Source organism: Lucilia sericata, unplaced genomic scaffold (genome assembly GCF_015586225.1).
Source record: "Lucilia sericata isolate MDLA Ls3-8-SP2 unplaced genomic scaffold, ASM1558622v1 Contig000486F_arrow, whole genome shotgun sequence".
Classification (NCBI taxonomy): Eukaryota; Metazoa; Arthropoda; class Insecta; order Diptera; family Calliphoridae; genus Lucilia; species Lucilia sericata.
The window spans coordinates 203,852-226,104 of record NW_023994500.1 but is presented as its reverse complement, the minus strand read 5'-3'; the positions used below and the strand labels follow the sequence as shown (position 1 = coordinate 226,104).

General features: G+C 33.6%; 2 protein-coding genes across 2 annotated transcripts; both read right to left on the bottom strand.

Moving 5' to 3' along the window:
- Positions 1–818: 818 nt before the first annotated feature.
- Positions 819–6,922, bottom strand: LOC119605440 (coiled-coil domain-containing protein 40). Its single transcript, XM_037958555.1, has 6 exons — positions 5,882–6,922; positions 2,847–2,989; positions 2,225–2,784; positions 2,016–2,160; positions 1,746–1,954; positions 819–1,683 (listed from the first exon to the last, which is right to left on the bottom strand). Exons 1-6 carry the CDS (start codon positions 6,775–6,777, stop codon positions 877–879), a joined length of 2,760 nt encoding a protein of 919 aa, XP_037814483.1. The 5' UTR covers positions 6,778–6,922; the 3' UTR covers positions 819–876.
- Positions 6,923–8,954: 2,032 nt separating this feature from the next.
- On the bottom strand, positions 8,955–15,830 carry LOC119605439 (mitochondrial basic amino acids transporter). The gene is made up of 4 exons (XM_037958554.1): positions 15,365–15,830; positions 10,526–10,637; positions 9,992–10,453; positions 8,955–9,927 (listed from the first exon to the last, which is right to left on the bottom strand). Exons 2-4 carry the CDS (start codon positions 10,557–10,559, stop codon positions 9,299–9,301), a joined length of 1,125 nt encoding a protein of 374 aa, XP_037814482.1. The 5' UTR covers positions 10,560–10,637; positions 15,365–15,830; the 3' UTR covers positions 8,955–9,298.
- Between the last annotated feature and the right edge of the window lie 6,423 nt (positions 15,831–22,253).

Here is a 22,253-nt window from a genome sequence, read left to right as displayed (position 1 = left end):
TCTAACTACAAACCTTGTCTTATAATGCAGTATTTTATGCCATCCTAGGTGTGAGTCAGTCCGTTCAGGGTCAAATAAAAGGCCTACTTCCTCTAAAGGAGAACACAAATATATTTTCGATATGTTGTGTAATTCGGAATAAGACTGTTACCAATACCTCAATCTATTTATAAGTTGAATGTTTAACGGAGATATTTGGGAGTTGAGACTTGAACGAGAGTGGCTCTGATGTGATGTTGACGGCGAAATTTGACAGCTGAATTGACTATGGAATTCTAAACTACAGCCAAGTTAAAAAAAAACGTGAACTTGGCTAATAATATCAAAGTAAGATGTATTCTAGAGCAGGTATTGGGTTAAATTTTGAGGGTACTCTGTAACTCAATTCGATAACAAAAATGTTCGAATTTGAATCTTAAATAAATTGTATTTAGAAATCATTTTCGAATCGAAATACGGAGTAACCTCCCAGATCTCGATGCGGTGTGATCCAATATTATTTCCGTTACTTTCCAAATCACTAAGATTTTAGTTTAGAAGTCACTACATTCGTCTATGATGATATAAACACTGGTTCCAGTATATGGAATTCAACTCTAACCTCCCTATTCGAAAATTCGATTGAATATGTCTTGTCCTGGAAGTGTAACATCATTAAATTCTTCTTTTTACTAAGTATCTAGCCACTTGTCATGTACTTCTGACCAGGACTAACACAAGCATTCTTTTCTGTAAGTGGAAAAGTCAAGTACATACATATTTGAAAACTTTTCTTTGACCCGAAATTAAAAAGTTACTGACCAATTTTTTGTTTGCATTATATATTTATTTGTAAAAAATATTTAAAAAATACACACACATACATATTTATTTTATTTAATCTTTCAAAACTTGCAAAAGTCTTGCAAAGAATGCTTGCTTCTCAGGATGTTCAGTAGATAGTGTCTGAACAATATCCAACAACTGGTCATTCATTTCACTTTGTTTTTGCATCTGAGCTTGTATAGCCGATTCATTGCGTGGTAATTTCAAGGGTTGAGTTGTAGCATTAAGACGTCGATAGGACTTTGCACGATTTTGTTTACGAACAATATTTTCAAGATTTTGATATTTTAATAAAAGAGCCTGTTCGATTTCGGTACGTATCAAATTATCCTGAGACTCTTCTTGCTCGACTTCATAGCGTAGATCTTTTATTTCGTCTTGAATCTGTTGGTATTCTCTTTTGGCCTGAATAATCTGCTGATCGGAAAGTGTGGTTATGTCATTTTGTATCTGCTTAAGTTTATTGCGCAAATCATTGATTTTATATTGTGTAGTATTACTGGACTGTTTAACTCTGGTGGGCTTTGAGTCTATGTTTTGTTTTATTGCGGCTGATACAAATATCTGTTCACGATGCATAACACAATGATCGAGATCTCCGATTAGCTTCTCCTGGGCTCGTTTTAGTTGTTGGTGTCGTATTTGCATGCGATGTATTTCGGTGCGCATTGTACCGAGTTCACTGTCCAGAGAGCTTTCTTCCTTGCGCCAACGTAAAGTTTCCTCTATAAGTTTGTATTTGGTCTCCCACGACAAAGATTCTCGATGCTTGTCCAGTACAATGTCTTTGTATTGTTCAGTTTCAGTTTGCAATTCGTTAATATCTTCTTCCAATCTCAAGACATGCATTTCATTATCCTTTTATTAAAAAATAATTTCGTTATAGATTTAAATTTAAAATTTTTATTCCCTTCAATTACCTTTAGCCTTTCCAATAACTCAGCATGTTCTTGTTCACATTCACTCTCTTCAGATTCATGTTGTTGACGTTTTTTAGCCATTTTGGCATTTAAGAGTTCCAGCTTTGATTGATATATTTGAATGTCGCGATTTAATTCTCTGGTACTGCTTTCCGACTGTTCAAGTTCTTGGTCAACTTTTAGAGATTTCTGCTTTATAATAGATAACTCTGAAAAAAAAAATGTTCTGTGATAATTGATACAATTACGTTTTAGTTAATGTTATATTACGTTTTTGTGTAATTTGAATTTGATTCATTTGTGCTGATCTCTTCTGTGTAAGATTGACAAAATGATTTTGCAGCATTATCCAAAATTGCTGATATTCCAGTATCTGCTGTTCGGTGGTTTGTATAGATTTTTCTAATTGTTTGATCTGAAAATTAATAAAAATGTTATTATATAAGCAAATTGAATGATAATTAATGATCACAAATTACCTTCAATTCAGTTGGACTTATTTCACTGCCCTCACTGCTTCGTACTAACTCATCCAATTGATTCATTAATTTATCCATACGCTTCATTTTTATATCAATTTGTGTTTCCAAATACTTCAATTCCGCATTAAAATAGTCTGATTTCTTTTCCAAATCACCAAGTTCTCCGCTAAGCTTATCATTTTCTTGACTCATTCTAAAATTATTCCCTTTTAGACGTTCCATATCCAGTAAAGTGCTAGCCAATTGATTTTGTGTCTGTGCTAGATTCAATTCCATGCCTCTTCTTTGCTCCTGCGCAGTATGGAGTAATTTTAAGCGATATTCACTTGCTTTATCAGTGATCAAGTGATCTTGAGCCAATTTTAATATATTCTCTTCACATTCATATTTCTTGGCGTTTTGTTTGTCGACTTTCCACTGGAGTCTTTTGATTTCGGTTTCTAATTGTGTTCCCTCTTTTTTGGCCTCTTTAAGATCTTTTTCAGTTTGCTCAAGTAGTAGTGGTATATCGGAGAGTTTCTTTTCCAAGCCAGCCAAAATATCAGATTGCTGTTTACCTTAGATTCAAAAATTATCAAAATTTTGTTAATTTAGCTACATATTTGAAATATATACTTACAGTCCTTCTTTAATGTTGTAAAGTCTTCAGCTAAACGTTTTTTGAAAGTTTCTAATTTTTCATTCACTTGTAGTTCTTTTTTAATCTGCTTTTGAGTAGCCTCAATACCGGCAGTATTTAATTTAATAGATTCCTTTCCTTTGCTATAAAAATAAGATTGTTTTAATACAGATTTGTCAGTGTTTTAATCCTCTCGGTGTATCGAATTAATTGATATTTAAAAAGTTTACAATATTCAATTTAAACCATTAATATTTAGTCGATGGCGTGATACTTGTCAATCTTGTGATGAGAGAGCTTGTTATTTTTATCTGTGGATATAATACAGAGAGATCTAGCTTGCCAATGACGCAAGTGTACTAAGTATTTAAGCAGCTTCCCTATGGAAGCTTCTCTTATGGATGAATATTAGGACAAGATAAACAAGTAGGAGTGTTATATTCGGCTATGACGAATCTTATATACCCACCATCAAACCTCGTTTGACTCTAATGAAACTTACTTATGTCGAATTTCATCTATATACTCGTATTTTTAGGCCAGTTATAAGTGTTAAAATAATTTTCTGAAGGGGACCTTATATAGGGAGGTAGGGTCAATTATGGGTCGATCCTCATTAAATTTGGTAGACAGAAGTTGGTTCGTATTACATTTATTTGTGTCGAATTTCATCGATACACTCGTATTTTTAAACCATTAATGAGCGTTGCAGTCATTTTCTGAAGGGGACCTTGTATGGGGGGTAGGGTCAATCATGGACCGATCAACATAACATTTGTAAGATAGATTTTGACTCGTATGAAACTTACTTATGTCGAATTTCATCTATATACTAGTATTTTTAAGCCAGTAATGAGCGTTAAAGTCATTTTCTTAAGGGGACCTTATATGGGGGGTAGGGTCAATTATGGACCGATCCTCATAGCATAGTGATTTTGGATCACAAGAAACTTACTTATGTCGAATTTCATCGCTATATTCGTATTTTTAAACAAGTTATGGCTGTTAAAGCTGCTTTTCGAGGGGCCACTTGTATGGGGGCTATCCGAAAACGTGGACCGATATTGCCCATTTTCAATACCAAACAAACCTTACCTATAAGAAATATTTATGTGAAATTTCAACCCTCTAGCTCTTTCCATTCGGACTCTATCGTGCTTTCAACAGACAGACAGACAGACGGACGGACAGATGGACAGACATGCCTAGATCGTCTTAGAATTTAATGAGGAACCAGAATATATATAATTTTGTGGGTAAATGCTTGTTCAGAATAGTATACTTGAATGTCAAAGTGCATAAGGTGAATGCCTGCCTGAGGGCCTTATTTCACGGTGGTCTTTTTCAACCACTGGTTGAGCTAAAAGTAACGACTCACCACCGCCCCATTGTGCTTCATAAACGCTGGTGGCAATTTACGTATATGGATGTCCGGTCCAGTATACGTGCACTTTGCTCAAGTGCTCGAGCTATCTAATTTCTTGCCATAGTAGTCCCGTTTGGAAAGGACTGGTGTCATGAGCAAGTTCAATTTAACCCCGACAAAGGAAATCCTTATATTTCGCCCAACCACACTACTGAGATGGCTCTGTTGATACGGCAACAGCCCCTAGGGGACGTAATTGGTAGTCCGAAACAGGGATCATTTTAATTGGCAAGACTTTCTTCAGTGGCCACAAAGACCCAAGGTGATAAGTTGAGCATGTTTTATAGTAAACTCCAACACACTCAACCATGAAGGTAAATCGCTGATAAATTAAAGAAAGGGCAGTGATGACCTTGCACCACACTCTGTTTTGCCAAACCTTAGTCCAGCACATCACTCCATCCGTCAAATCCATCGAATAACCATCAAAGGCACCAGAAAAACAACACCTCGTATACCCAATCCTTGCATTATCAGCTCAAATCCAACATTTTATTAATACAGTCATGCTGTTTGTACCGCTCCTAGAATCTAGGAACGATAACACGGTGATATTTCACCGTGTATCAATCCTTTAACCAAGCAGCCCCTTCGTGCGATTTAGGTTTCAACCACAGCCACTACGTGAAACGTGAAGGAACCAACTGACCAGCCAGGAGAAGTTCTGTGGGCAACTGGCCACCCATAGTACCAGATTATGTAGTGCTCTGGTTAGACCCCTTTTCAAATCATTCAAGGAATAGCCGGGGAGTGAAATGTAAAAACCAGTTTATAGTCCAATTAACAGGGATATTAAGAAAATCTATAGACTCCTACTATTAGTTACCAAGCTGAGGTGTCAACTATTTTAAAATTGCTGTGACAATTTATGTCGATAGTCAATCTGCTAGAACACTTTCTCAGTCATATCTTAAGAGCGATGTTATAGATATTACATCTAGTTTCTTTACATTGAATGTAAATTATGTATTTTGATATATCGCTGTAGGAACGAAGCGCACAACCGATCCGATGGTAGTATTTTTTTCGGATCTGATGTCCTTTCAACCTAAACTAACCACAGTGCATTAATGCGTAGTCATATACTATATAAATGCTCTGAGAGTGTATATAAAAGTATAACTGGGGTATATACGGGTTTATACACAAATAAAAGGGTCGTGATGTAAGACGATCGCAATTATAGAATGATGGCTGATATACACCCTATCATTATCAACCATTTCTGTAAAAGTAAGATGATGATAACTAGTACTAAATGTCTCAATCCTTTAGAAAAGTATACTTTAGTCTCTGGGTTAAAAATTTGTGGTTCTGTATAATCAGTCGCTATTTCAAGACTCTAGCAATATTCAGCAATATACTCGAGCCTGGTGCATCCTCAGATCACAGGTCTGACAAACTAGAGCACTAACTACTAATCTACCGGAGACAGATTCTTAGAACTTAATATAAACCAGACTAGATATACTTTTGAGGGGTTTAAATGATAATTCTTAATCAATGAAGCAAATTTCCAAATACCTAGTATAAATTCTCTAAAACGATATCAACAATAACAATAACCCTCGACTACTTTCACAAAATCATTTTTAAGAAAAACACTTACTCCGTTTCCACTTTAACTTGATACAAAATACGATCACGCAACGATATCGCTACTATTACTTCAGACCAAGACTGGGTTAAACGTTTGTGTTCATTTTCCAAAGCTTCCAAATCAGCATTTGCATTCGAAACACTCATATTTAATACTTCTAAAACTTCTTCCATATCTTTTATTTCGTTCTGAACCATTTCCAATTCCGTTTCGCTTTTCTTTACTTCCACATCCAAGTGATAGAATAATAAATCCGATCTTTTCTTTTCCTCGGACAATTGTTGTTGCAATTGAGCGTCGCGACTTACAACACGTTTAGCATTTTTTACTTCGTTCTCAACATCATCGGTCCATTTTCTTATATTATTCTCGAGTTCTTGCATGTGTTCCAACTCAGCCATACGTTTGTTATACAGAGTCTTTTGTTCCTTTGTTAATTGAGCCTTTTCCTCATACTCGGCTTTAAGTTGACTCACAGCCTCTTCTTCGTGATGGCGTTGTTGAAGATTTTCTTGAATTTGTTGAGCAAACTCTTCGAGCTGTTCGTTTTGTCTTTGAATTTCTTGTTGTCGGTCATATAGTATGGCACCCTGTTCCTCGCGCTGTTGTTCCTTTTGCTTAACGGAATATTTTATTTCCTCGATTTCATTAATCAATTGATCTCGGGTGCATATGAGAAATTCTTTTAACGATTGTTGAAACTTAGCCAACAGCGGATGATCAGGTGGTAAAAGTGCCAAAGGCACATCACCCTGATCATTTGATGTCTCATCGGGCATATTTTCGTAATTGCATGGTTCACTAGGTGCCTTTTCTGCTTCAATTTCTTTGGTATCATCAATATTGGAATGTTTCTCCTCATCATTTTTTTCACTCTCTAAACCAAGTGATTTATAATCTGCCATTTTTAATTTTAAATTGATAAATTTATTTTTTATTTTTTTTATAAAATATAAAATTATTTTTCAATTGCAAAGTCAAGCAATTCTTATCTAATGACTGTTTCCGTTTGATTTAAATTTTCTTTAAAACTTTTGAAGCAGGTGTATAAGTGATTGAATAACTACTACTGGGCATAATACTACTTATAATTTAATAGGTTGTTCATAGTAACAGTAATAGTATTTTATTTATAATTTGCTAACATAATATGTTCTTTAGTTACAGCTACTATGTTGTATATATTTTTGGGAGTAAATAAATATTGATCAACCAACCCTTAACCAATATTAAGATAGTCGTTAATTTACTATAAGACAGTAATAACTTAAAATTCAAGATAGTACAAAATATGTACATATTTTAAAGTCTTTTCTAAAGGATTGTGCTGTGCTGTGCTGAATCCGAATCTGTTCGAATATATAAGAAAGGTTAAACCTTTATTTTAGAGTCAACATATTAGACTTTAAGATGACACACCAAATTTTATAAATAAAGGGGCATAAACGAGGTTTTTGCAATATTTATGACACGATAACTGGAACTGTGTTGTTTTCAGCGTATGAATAAACTCATGCTTCACATATAAAGATTGGTCCAAATGCTGGTTTCTTTTTAAATCATAGGTTATTCTATTCAATATCTTGACTATCAGTTTGATCGAAACAACGTTATAAAATATTGGAAACTTATTTCCAAAATGGATGTTGTGTTATCCATACAGTATGTTTTTTATAAATAATTGCTTACCGAACAACTGCAAGTCCTGTACGCAAGTTTTTGCTGAAAAAATCATGACCCCGGAGTTGCTTGTGTACAACTCTTATGGTAACCGGAGCAGTAGGTGCGTATTGTCATTTTGACAAACGGTGATCACTACAGGGTAAATATGGTTGACTTTTTATGGGCTCAAAGAGAATAAAAAAGAGACTTGATGCCTATTAATTATATAGGGAAGTATTAGGGTCTACAACCAAATATGATACATTCGGCTTTATTGAATCAAATATAATGAAAAAGAGACTCAATACCTATTACACATGCAAGAATTCTATAGGGAAGTATTGGGGTCTACAACCAGTTATGATAAAATGCATTTACACATCGGTTGTCAGGCCTATTCTAAGTTAGAATTTCTAACTTATGGTTGCATTGTCTGATGGGAGGCCCTGAGAAAGGGCAGTTATGGAAAGTATAAAGCTCATATGTATGTGTGGCTCTCTTGTTATTACTGGTGCCATTAGTAGTACTCCACCAGCGACATTGGACATCATACTGTACCTGGCACCTATAGAACATTTTGTAGAGGGTATAGCTATGGTATCCTACAGATCTGAAAAATTACGATACGGAATTATATCGATCCATAGTCGGTTGTAACAATTTATGTCGATAGTGAAGCTGTTCTTAGAGCATTGCCCTAAGGGACATTAAGAGTCTGTTTACCTTAAGACTGTGCCGGCTGCCGGGGCATTGCAATGTGCATGGTAATGAGGTTGTGGACGAACTAGCTAGATTAGGTTCGCACCTTTTTATAGACGACAGGGAAAAAATGATGAAACCAAATCCGAAAGAATCCATGACATCATTAATCAGTCCTGGAATAGAAGAATGATTTGCAAAACATCAAAGGCCTTATGTGACTGCTACCAGGATTTTTATAGAACTGGTTGAACACAGTCTAAGGATTCTGATAGGCATGTTAACGGGACATTACTCAATTAGGGACTTTGTTAGTAAGTAGGACAGTAATATACCGGAAATCTCAAGTTGAATTGAACATTTCTGTCTTTAGAGAATTGACTTGGTGAATCGTCTGGGTTGAAATCCCCTTGAGGACAGACCTGTTTCCATTTATCTTTCCTCTCGACCTTCTTTCTTCCAGTGTTTTTGGTACTCTATCTTTGGATCTTCTCTCTCTATTAAGTAAATCACAATGAACCTTATGGTCTCCAAGTGGAAGTATACCATTCTTAACCTAAACCTAACCTATAGGAGCAAATCGAAGATATAAACATGGATAACACTGGGCAATCAAATTTTAGCCCAGAGAAAGGATTAAGCTGCGCTGAATACGAATCTGGACTTAAGCCACACATTACACCTCACACATCTGAATAATTTCAGCACTGAAGTAAACAAATCTGAATCAATACTTATTTATTTGATATTTACTTGTAAATATATATCAAGATTTATAAAATACTAAACCAATAGCAAAATATTGAAAATACTACCATCAATTCACAATAAACAATTTGCGGAAATGAAAATTATTAATAGATACATCTTATTTTTCAATTTTAGTTTTATGAAAACATTCATTCATAATTTCATGGAAATCTTTAATAATGGTATAAATTTGTACATTTGGATATAACAATACAAATATAAAAAAAAAATCATAAATTACTATATATTAACTAGTAGTAGTAGTAGTATGAAGGAGAGAGACATATGTAGATATAGAGGAAATTTAATGACTACTTAACAATTATATGAGTTTTCTTGGAGTGCATTCTCTCTCATCAGCCGTTCATCTTCAAATACATAGTATTTATCATTAACTTTATCGGGATAAAATTGACTGGCCAATTCGGCGGCTTCGGTATGGCACACGGCTTCATTAAATGTTCCAAATGTACGCAAACTCTGCGTAAGGACGGTACGTTGACGTTTCATTTTCTCTTCGGCATGATCGATGTGCAGGACATGGCAGAGTGGTAGATTTGTGGCTAAACTAACAAGAGCCATTGGATCGCCGGTATGGACAACAACATCAACGCCTCCTTTATTGGCCCACTGCATAATCCAAGAGACGACAAAGAAACAGGCAGCATTCATGGGAAATGATCGTATCATAGTTGAATTAAGACCGCGAAAGAAAAAGTTTAAACCGTTCGATCTATAGCCCTGTCTTATGCAATCCATATAACCTCTGTATTTGGGATTGGCAGGATCATCGGCCTGTATGCAAGTTTTAATAACATCTATAGGATAGCAGGCCACCCAAGAGCACATACCAGCAAGACCACCAGCACAGAGACCATATAGAACATTATTCTTGCTGGGTTGGCGCATCATGTATTCATAACTGACAAAGTAAGTAGCAAAACCTGAAATATGAATGAAAGTAAGCATTTGTTCACATAAATATTTTGAGAAAAATATAAATCTCACCTGGTATATCACGAGCTGCAGTAAATGCTAAACCTCTCATGGTACCACGCAGTCCCTCGTGTTTTATAATGTGCTTTAAGCAATCCAGCGGTCCTTTAAACTTCGGCCCTTTCGAGCCTTCATGTTGCAGTTGCAAACGGGTTTTGGCCAATTCCATGGGAGCGCACACAATACTCTGCGAAAATCCAGCTATACTACCAGCCAACGCATGTGATGCCAGAGAATCGGGATTTTTGGTATTTCTCTGAACATTACCATACACGCCAAACACAATGGCATTTACAAATCCAATGCCGCCAATGGGACTTGTAATACCACGATATAGACCTCTAAATTTCTCCTGCTTGGCAATAGATGTCATGCAATGCCAAGTACCACGATATTTAGGATTTTTGGGATCTTGAGTTTGTAAATGAACTTTAACGGTATCCAAGGGATGGCCGACTAAGACACCAGCACAACCTTTGTAGGGAAAATAAAACATAATTTATTTAAAATCTATATGAATATATTTCTTGCTAACGATTATTATACCTCCAATGCAACCAGCTAAGAAATCAAGCGCCATTTTAGGACTCCAAAAATTATCGGTTGTTGTTAAATTGACTTTATCTTCTTTGGTGTTATCGATTTGTTTGGTTTTCAACTGTAATGTATTAGAGCGGAAAATAGAAGAAATTAGAAATTTATAGATTAGGAAAAGGGTCAACGAATCATTTGGGAAAACTAAATTAAACTGCAGTGTATACATAGTTATAAAAGTATTCCGGAATCAAAGTACAAACACTTATCAATAAATAGAATGATTCTTAATCCATTTTTATTAGATTTGCAAGTAATCAAAATATGTATGTATTTAAAAATTAGCAAGTAATCATAATTAAAAAAAACTATTCAAAATAAAATAATAAGTCTGATGGATCTAATGCGTCTCAACTACTACAGAAACAAACGGCAAATGGAAAATAGAATGATGTCCAAAAATATTTTCATATCGTCATCGTCCGCATGCATAACACAATCACTCTAATGGGTCGAATGGTTAATCAATAGTACAATAATGTTGAGACAAACATTATCACGGAACCCATCCAGTGGATACTCCAAATACTCATTAAACATTTTGATAGAAAGAAAAAACTATTGCGGTTACAAAATTTAGTATAGAAATCTATATAAAAGATCATAAACCAAAAAATACGATCACGAATTTCATAAATATAAAACATATAATTTTGGAAGAAAGAAAGACATCGTAATATAAAAATATCTAAACTGATCTCTGAACTGAAGAATGGAACTTAGCAAAATTTCACAGTGAAAGTGTTCTAAATCATAAAAGTGTTCTAAATCGTATCCAAACAACTTTTTAAAAGCTTAAGTTAATTCAACGAGCAGAAATATTTTACAATCGATTCAGTTAATTTTGGTTTAAGCTGGATATGCCGAGAATTATTATGCAAATATAAAGTACAGTTTCGGATTGAAAAAAACTAGTTTTAAACGGATTCTAATAATAAAATTTACTTGACAACAATACACCAAAAATAATTTTAAATTAATTTTAATAACTGATTTTCTCTAACTGATAAAGTCGGTTTTAAATTATAAAGAACAAAGAGAATTAAGAAAAATTAAGCTAAAATACCGAATTTATTATAATCATATAAAAAATGGCGACACTATGAAAACATACATATACCTATTGCCTTGTGTTAATAATTAAAATTTGATTTCTTAAAATAAATCAAACAAATTTGGCTAATCTTCCAAAAGTGACCTTTTTGGCTTTTAATAGACTCTTAGAAGCTTTAAATTATTAAAGTAGCAGCTCTTCTTTAGAATCGTTTTCGAAGGGAAAAAAGAATTTTGAAACTGTGAGCCTGCATATTGCTAGTAATTGAGGGCGTTGCACGATTTTAAATTTCATCACGTGACAAATCAATGGTGGAAGTATAATTTAAATAACTAAATAAGATTAAATTTTAAGTTGTTGTTTTTGAAATATAACAATCACGAGATTGTCAAGTTTTATATGAGATCAAGTTTTAATGAATGAAATTATTGATTCAATTAATAAGAAATATGTATTAGATTTGTTTGACGTATGACGAAATATATAATAAAATCTTGTTTTACAAATTTGACACGCTGAACTCTGAAAACGTGCCATGTAATTATTAGTTATTTTAGTCCCAAAGCTTATCACAATTTTAGAAAATTTTGATAGTCAATAATTTTTGTTTTGTTTGTTTTTGTTTTTTATGGTTCTATATACAAATTTCAAATTATAAGCAATCTATCAAGAGACTGATAACTTTTGCAGGAAATCTACACTTTTGGAAATGATTCTGTGGAAGAGATTGACTTTCGTTATATTGATCGATACTGAAACCTAGAAGATTTTTACTTGAAACTTGCTTAAGGAAGCTTAAAAGAACAAATAATCTTTCTTAGGGCCACCTCTAGAACTAGTTCTTTTCTCTTCAGAATTGCTTAAAAATCATAAAAATTTTCCAAAGAAAAGGTTCTTGAAGTAATGACAACATAGCTAGACCCACTTCAGCAACCTTGGAACTGTTAAATAATCTGAAGTAGTTGCACTTCCAACCATTTTAAAATTAGTCAATTTAAAACAAATTTTCATTAAATTTTTTAAAATTTCCTGGGAATAGTTCTGAAAAAGTCACTGTGGCCACACCTCTAGAACTAGTTAAGTTTCCCTTTCAGAATTACTTAAAAATCATAACAATATTCCAAAAAAAGCTTCTTGCAGTAATAACGACATAACTAGAACAAAACCCCTTCAGCATCCTATGAAGTTGTCACCCATTTTAAAACTAGTCAATTTAGAACAAATTCTCAAAAATTTTCCGAGAATAGTTTTATATTGGAAATTAAAGTTTTAATAACTTCTTATAAACTGTGGTCACAAACAATATTCGCTAAAGTCGTCTTAAGAATTGTACCCTGTATTTCTATAAAACCCCCATTTTTCTAACATGAATTACCCAAAGAAATAGTAATTTTTTCATTATGTTTTATGGAATATTAAAGCTAATCAATTTAGAATAGATTCTCAAAATTTTCCTGGGAATAGTTTTATATTGCAAATTAAAGGTTTTATAAGATCTAATAAAAACAAGCCACCGTGGTCACACCTCTAGAACTAGGTCTTTTTTCTTCAGAATTACTTAATATTCCAAAGAATAGGTTCTTGATTTATGACGACATAAATAGAATAGAATCACTTCAGCATCCTTAGAACTGTGAAGTGGTTCCACTTCTACCCATTTTTTCACTTTTTCCTAGGAAAAGTTTTGCATTGGAAATTAAAGGTCTCTGTGGTCACACCTCTAGAACTAGTTCTTTTCTCTTCAGAATTACTTAATATTCCAAAAAATAGGTTCTTGAATTATGATATTTGCATAAAACCCCAAAGAAATATTATTTTTATCATTATGTTTTATGGAATTTTTTTTATAATGCAAGGATGGAAATCTTTGCACTATTGTTCTTTTGCAGTACTTTTTAACTAGTCTATTCTTTAGTCTATAATATAGTCTACTCTAGTAGTCTAGTCCGTAAGATAGACCATAGACTAGTGAGTAGTCTAGACTAGAGAATAGACCATTGATTGCTTCTAAGGCTGGACAATAGCCTAGTCCATAAGCTAGTCAGTAGGGTATTGACTTGACAATGGTCTAGTCCCTAGACTGGTCAATAGATAAAACATGGATTAAAATATAGTTGGACATGACCGATCATACGATACAATACACCATATATGAGAATATTCATAAGATTTGATGGAAATTAGAGGTTTTGTAGGAGATTTAGTATTTAATGAGTCCGTAATAGTACAAAAAGTTAAACCGATATTTGTTAAGATTCTTGTAAGTATATCCGTAGGTCTGTATCCAATACTAGGTGGGTTTGTTAAAATAATGAAACGAATTTAATAATTTTCAATAAGTTTCGTCCTGGGGCTAAATAAGACGTAAGACGTGTGCCAAATTTCATCAAATTCTCTTGAAAATTACGACCTGTAGCGAGAGCACAAGGTTTACATCAACTCAGAAAGTGATTCTGAGCCTATTGGTATAATTTAAGGTGGGTGGAGGATCAATATTTAGGTGCCTTATCATAATGTCTATGGACATTTTTACTGTATTGGAAAATTCGTTTAGAATTTAAGAAAGGAACACTCTTAGCCCGAATAGAATTGCTCCTAAATTTGGTGTATATTGTATTTTGGATTCCTTTTAAAAAGTGTCCTGGATAGACGGCCGGGTGCAAAGGTTTTAAACTCTGGGGTATTTCGAATACCGGCTGCGCTAAATTGAGTCTATATTTTCAAATCCATGGACTTTATGTCACATTGATCATGGACATTATGACACTTTTGAAATTGTCATAACGTCCATGGACATTAAGACATGCCACCCAATATTTATGGGTGTTACAAACATCAGCACAAACGCATAATACCCTCACCACTATAGTGGTGTAGGGTATAAAAAATTTTCTTGTTATTGTACTATTTTGCGATTTTTCATTTCTGTTTAATGGTACTTTTTTACCGATACAAGTATAACTTTCGAGTTAAATTATGTCCAGAGAAATATGAAAACTCCCTAAAATATGCTTCATATTTTATGTTTAAATTAAATTTAATAAAAAATATTTATTTATTTATTGGTATTAAAGTTACTGCTAAATATCTATATAAATGAAATTGAAATAAAACAATTCGAACATACAATCGAATTTTCAAACATATTTTTTAGAAATACTCAAAATATTATATTCGAAATAGAAAATTATTACATTTTCTATTTCGAATATCTGGCTGACCTTAAATAAAACAAATTTTACACAATATTTTACAATTATAATTTTTAGATTCCTCCTGATTTAGAAATTTCCAAAAAAATTTCATGATTAACTAACAAATAAGTTTTAGTTTTTTAACTTAAAAATAATTTAAAAACATAAACACCATATTTGCAAAAATATGCAAAACATATTAGAAAAATATCTGATTACTATATACATATACACGTCAATTTATAGAAACAAACAAATAAATAAGAAATTTAATCAAAACAAATACAAAATAATATTATTTAATGGTCGTTAATAAAAAAATTCCATAAAAACAGAAAATTATTTTAATCGCAATTTTTTTTTTTATTTTTTTATTAAAATATGACCTGGGATCGTTCATAATGTTACGACAAATGGGGGAATCAATGAATAGGGAACTTGTAATAATCGGTTTTAATTATTTATTACATCGCGTCGTTTAAAGTGATGTATGTCAGTGATTTTTTTTTAATATTTTATTTTCAAATAAATTTTTCAACTTACACTTTCGTTTTGTTTTCGCTTTTGGTGTTTTTTTAATTGTGGGCTCAAAATTCAACTATTTTTTTGGGGGAGGAGGGAGAGTTGTTGAGTTTTAATAATTGAAAATAATTTTACCCGGTTGTACCAATACCACTGAAAACTATAGGGAATTCAACCGAATATAATATATGCATAATGTTCTTAAAACTCCCTTTTACAAAATAAACAGTTTTCTTTAAAAAAAGAAAATACTATAAGACACACTTTAATAAACTTTCCGTATTTTACTAGAAAGTATTTTATATATATTTTTTTTATAATTCTAATTTAGTATTATCACACACTAAATAGAAAGTATTTCAATAATTTGTTTGCAAAACACTGGACACTTTCTTTCACTTCTATGGTCAAAATAAGACTGAAATTCTAGACTAGGGGAAGTATTAAATAATTTGTTTTATATTTTTGGAAATTGAATTAAATAACTGATCTCTGTATGTTTTAATCACTTCTATTTTGCAAAATGCAAACTACTTTTACGTATGTACGGCTTGTACGTAAAATATAAAAAAAAGAATTTTGTGATTCTAAATGAAATCTGGGAGATAAGGAAGATTCTGTATAATGTAGGTACATACAAGAACAAAATCTATATTGTAGAAATAATATTACTTACTATACAATACATGATTAAACTTTCACATACTTATACATATATTTGTTTTATATGTAGTGTCGTTTGTATATATAGTACTGCACTAGTATATATATATATATATAGTAAGATTCACATCATTATTCTTCTTATTGAGCTTCTCACTAACCGATGTTCTTTTGCCTGGGGTTATCAACATTTGATACACTGTGCAAAAAGCGTTTAGGCGTTTGTTTCAAGCCCACTTTAACAATTATCTATTGATGTATTTTAATACCAATACAAATAAATATTTTTTGGTAGGGTTTTACTTTAGATAGATATTTTCTGGAACAAATTTTAACTATAGTCAATAAAGACTCCACAGAGTCAAGAATGCAACGGTCGAGGTTCGGAATGAAGTTAGACCTTTGTCCCAACATAGTTAAATTAATGTCTACAACTACAGTATGTTTTTTATATTCCCCCCGGGGGCATGTTACCTTGGTGAAATCTCCATCTTGCTGTTATTGCAATATCCCGGGGAAAAAAGTTGCTACCAATATCTCAAGTCTGCCAGGACTATAAACAGGTGATGATCAAATGTATCCAAGGCCTTTCCTTGGAATGATTTTACTTGGGTCGAACCAGAGCACCAGATAATCTGGTACCATGGGTGGCTTGTTGCCCACACGTTTTGTACTGGCTGGTCTGTTGGTTGAGGTGCCTTTGAGATCTACGTAGTGTCTGTGATTTATACCCAAATTCGAGAATGTTGGTTTAAGGACTGATATATCCTATGTCATATATGTCTGGAGTCTCTCTCCGGTACTGTTGCCCTCTCAACAGATGTCAGATGTATAGGTTGGGGAATTTTCAGGTTGACACTTGGTTCTTTATGGTCTGAGAATGGAACTGATATAAGTTGGTGAACGATCGGGAAAGACTCATCTGCCCGACAGGAGTCTAGTAGTGATTTAGTAGACCTTTTACTGCAGGGAATTTCTCGGAATTGTTGCCATCTCAACAGCATGCGTATTGTTTCATGCTACGCTACTTATGGTTGATGGTTGACCACTCATTCTGTCATTCCGCAACGAGTTTGCTATGGTAAAGTGCTTGTACATGGACCGGCACAGCCGTATTCAAAAATTGCCACCTGATTTCCTCATAGAAGGAATCAGGGGCGCGTGGTAGACCGTTCTCAAGTCTATCCAGTGGATGAAAAAGGTTACCGTGATATAAGGCCGTCAAGGCGTTGTTCACATTAAGCATTTAGACATTCATGATCTCTTATATGGCGGACTAAGAAGACATTTTTTGCAGATCAGCTATACAGAGATCTGTATGCATTGGAATAACTGATGCTCTAAGAAGTGGCCCTTCACACACATCTTACGTATAGATCTACATATAATAGCCATATCTGCTTGCAGCGCAGAGAGGCTAAACTCATTCGGAAGTTAGATAACATAAGATTTTAATCCTACTACATCCAATCGTTAGCCCACAGACGGATAGAGTTTTCTATGTTTCACAGTTCTGCTAGAAGCGAGTGGTATAGAAGGAATATACCATCAAAATCTTTACAGATGGTTCTAAAATTAACTGCGTTTTTGGTTCTGGTGTATTCTGTGAAAAAGCTGAGATAAGTATCATTCACCATCTTCCCAACAACTGTAGTATTTTCAGGCTGGAGTCGTGCCTGATCTCATTATTGGTGGCAATTTTTGTCGATAGCCAAGCGGCACTTCTTTCACTAAACTCTTATAATACCACTATCGGCCATACCTGCTTGCAGCACAGAGAGGCTTAACTCATCCGGAAGTTAGAAATGAAGAACATATAAACATGCTTAGAATCTAATCCTATTACCTCCAATTTCGAACCAACTATCCGGACTTTGATAGAGTTTTCAAAGTCACAGTCTCTTTTAGGAGCGAGTGGTGTAGGGGTAACTCATCGAGCAAATATACCGTCAAAATCTTTACAGATGGTTCTAAAATGAACTGCGGTGTTGGTTCTGTTGTCTTCAGTGAAGAAGCTGCGATAAGTATTTATCAACGTCTTCCCAACAACTGTAGTGTTTTTCAGGCTGAAATATTTGCGATAACTCTTATACTACCATTTCCCTATTAGTCAGATAATGTATGAAAGATCTGTCAAGACTGTGTCGCCTGTCTGACATTACCCTTTCTTGGAACCCTGCGCATAGGGACTATTATGAAATGAACTGGAAAATGAGCTTGCTGGAACGGGATCTGCACTTGATATCTCCAACGCCGTTTAAGTTGCAACTCTGTTTGGTTTTATCAGAAGCAGTATCTTCAAACTCTTTCTTCAAAAGGTTTAAAATAGATGGAATGGCACATGTAAAGGGGCCAAGTTACTGTGGTCTTCTTTCAATGAGAAACGCATAAGCCACCTAATAACCCGAAACAGGCGGGATAAATCAAGAATAAGTATTGAAAGGACACTGAATATTAAGCAGTCATGCAAGTCGGGTTCTCCTCGCAGTGAAAAGACAGCGAAAAGGAAGAAATGGTCTTCCATCTTCTCAGTGTCCTGCTCTAGACTTTAAGAGAAACATTTTCTTGGCAGTTACTTTATATCCAACCTTGGTGAAGCAACTGGGTCTAAACTTAGTGTTATCTTGAAATTTCATCTGACGAGTGGAGTGGTCCATCAAAACGGAGTCCCTTCACAGTCATCAGACTGCTGAATTACCAGTTCAGAGTCTACTCAATAAAATTATCCGTAGACTATATCGCATATTAGCCCAAAGACTAATCAGTAGAACAGTCATAATACTTGTCCATAGATTAATCCTTAGATTTAAGTGCCGGCATGTTACTTTAATGGATTTTAAGTAGCAGTCTTACCAGCGTACCTAGTTATATCAGATACCACTCGCGTGCATAACCTGTTCTGGTCTGGTTATTGGTAAGGTCTCTTTGGGGTGGAAGTGATTAAAGTTTAAATCGCGGGAAGATATGTACGTTAATACTTATATTTCGACATAGGTTTCCGACAATGTTCTGACAAGTTGCAACAGCACCACCACTGTTTGAGAGACAATGATTCGGTGGTTTGGTGGAATGAAGTTATGATGACGGTTTCAATTGCTATCATTACATAAGTATTTTTTCTGTGTCAAGGAGGCCATCGAGACCATCTCAGTTGTGTCTGCTCTGTCTTAAAAAAATAAGAAATACATTGATATTGGTAGTTTTGCTTTCAAACGATTGTCTCTTCTTTCTCGGGACATTCATTAGATCTCTTATATGCCATTCCGCAGCGGGGCTACTATAGCAGGAGATTTGAAATGTCGGGAAATTGAACAAAAAATTGCAAGTTCTTTTTAAGTCACTCTGGGGCGAGTGATGGATCGCCTCTAGCCCAACCCTGTGAGTGAAAAAGGCCATTGTAATGTTAAGCCGTCTAGACAGGTAATAACATAAAGAGCATTCGATCTAATCAAAATTATATACCTTGCTCTAGACTATAATCTATTCCATAGACTAATCAAAAATTTAAAAAATCAAATCCAAAGAATCGAAGTTTCAGTAACTTTAAGCTTCCTTTTGATCAAGAGAATTTTTCAAAAAATATTCTTCGAAAATTTTGATTCGAACTTTAGCTCGAAATTTGTTTAAAGCTTGAGCTTGTTAATAAAAAAATATAGTTTTAAAATAAACTTATTTAAATTCAGATTAAACTAAAATTAATTTATTTCATTATCAGCAAATGATTAGATTTTGTAGCAGATTTTCAACCTTGTGACACTATTTAAACACAATTCGTAATTAAGGAAAACTTATAAAATTATGTATTATTTCACAAGCTTAATATTTGCCAGTTATTTTTGATTTAGGTAAAAATAATAAAATTATACAAGTGAGAAATGTGTAGTCGGTCATGGACGACTATATGATACCTTACATGTGCTATAAGAAGTAATGACAATTATGAACCGATTCCCAAGGAATTTAGTAAAACGTTTTGAATTTTATTACAAAATTGATATTAATTTGAAATATATGTTTGTTAGACTGATGTTTGTAAGAGACCCTTTAACGGGACTTTAGTTAATTATGGATCAAATTATAAAGAGTTTGTTAGAGCTAATATAGACCTATCCTCATAACGTGGACCTAACCTTATAACGTTTCATAAGCATTTATGAGTAAACTATAAACATAAAACTAATTTTCTGTGGGGGACCTTGTACGAGTGTTAGGGTCCAATTTTCCCTGATTTGAACCTACTTCACAGTATAATTTCTGGTGACTTAGTATTAAATTGTACCAAATTTATGTATGTATGTGTATAATTAACATTGGGGACTGTTTGAATGGGTCTGAAAATCAATAGTCCTCGGGTTAAAACTAAAGCGTGAACTAAATTTCCTTAATTATTTTAAACATTACGTCCTGTAGTTTGATTACGACGTACGGACATCACATAATCGTCTCGAAAAGTCACAATTATTTCTGATAACATTTCGAACAAAAATCATCTATATAACAAGTGAGAGTGTTATATTCGGCTGTGCCGAATCTCATATACCCACCATCAAACCGTATGCCTTAAATGGAATGCGCTCCTACAAACATCAGGGTGATATTACTCATCAAATTAACTGAACTTATATGAGAAATAGGGTTAATAATTGACCGTTTTTCATAAAAAATTTTTAGACCAATTTTGGTTCATACAAAACATCTTTACATCGAATATCACTTCCCGACACTTTCCGCATGAAATTCTGTAGGAAGATTTATGTTCCTATAAATGTTTCTTATATAAAATTTCATAACTGTAAAGTAATTTTCTTTGCATTTGGTAGAGAGGTTTTAACTCGTATAAAAAATATGTGTGTCGAATTTCATCGCTTTTCTGTATTCTGTATTTTAAAGCGAGTAATGATCGTTTAAGTAATTTTTTGAAGGGCACCTTATATGGGGAGTAGGGTCAATTATTGACCGATCCACATAAAGTTTGATAGAGAGATATTGGCTTCATTGAAACTTATTTGTGTCGAATTTCATCACTATAATCGTATTTTTAAGCCTGTAATGAGCGTTAAAGTCATATTCTGAGCGTTAAAGTCATATTCTGGGACCTTACATGCGGGGTAGGGTCAATTATGGACCGATCAACATAAAATTAGGTAGGAAGATTTTGGATCATATGAAACTTATGTGTGTTAAATTTTATCACAATACTCGTATTTTTAAGCCAGTAATGAGCGTTAAAGTAATTTTCTGAAGGGGAACTTATATGGGGGTTGGGTCAATTATGGACCGATCAACATAAACTTTGGTAGGGAGATTTTGGATCATATGAAACTTATTTATGTCGAATTTTATCGCTATACTCGTACTTTTGAAACAGATATGCCCATTAAAGCTGTTTTTCGGGGGTCCACTTGTATAGGGGCCCAATATTACCCATTTTCAATACCAAACAAACCTTACCTATAGAGAATATTTGTGGAAAATTTCAATCTCGTTCCGTTCGGACTCTATAGTGCTTTCAACAGACAGACAGACGGACGGACAGACATGGCTAGATTGTCTTAGAATTTAATAAGGACCCAGAATATATATACTTTTGTGGGCCTATGACCAATATTTCGATGTGTTACAAACGGAATGACAAAATCAATTTACCCCCCATCTTTTTTGATAGTGGGTATAATAAATAGATAAACATCATATTAACGATGGCTAAACTGAACATTACTGGACCTTAATAGGTTAATGTTTTGGTTATTTTCCTAATTTTTCTGGAATTTTTTTAATGAAACCCCTAAAAACACGTTGAGATCTATTTATATAACATTCTTTAGGTCCATTCTTTTAAGTCCTCAGCTGAACGTTTAATCTATTAACAAAAATGAAATTTTGGCATTAGTATGTATTTGCGGAGAAACAAATCGATGAAATAATTTCTATATAACGGATGACTAAATATTATTTACTTCATTTCATTTAATTTAAATTGAAACGTTTGTTTTTATATTTTTGCGAGTCAAAATTTTCCTGATAACCTTCATTCATTAATTTGCAGTGCAAAATAATTAATGGATTTATTTTGTTTTCATATGAATTTTGTACAATATTTCAGAAATTTGTCGCATGAAATATTTTCCCATATTTTATGGTTTGTTGTTGTTGTTAAATATAGTTGTTCTTATTAACATACATACCCGTTTAATGTCGTAGATTAAACACAATGACGGATTTAAAGCCATTTTTGAATTTCCTCTTT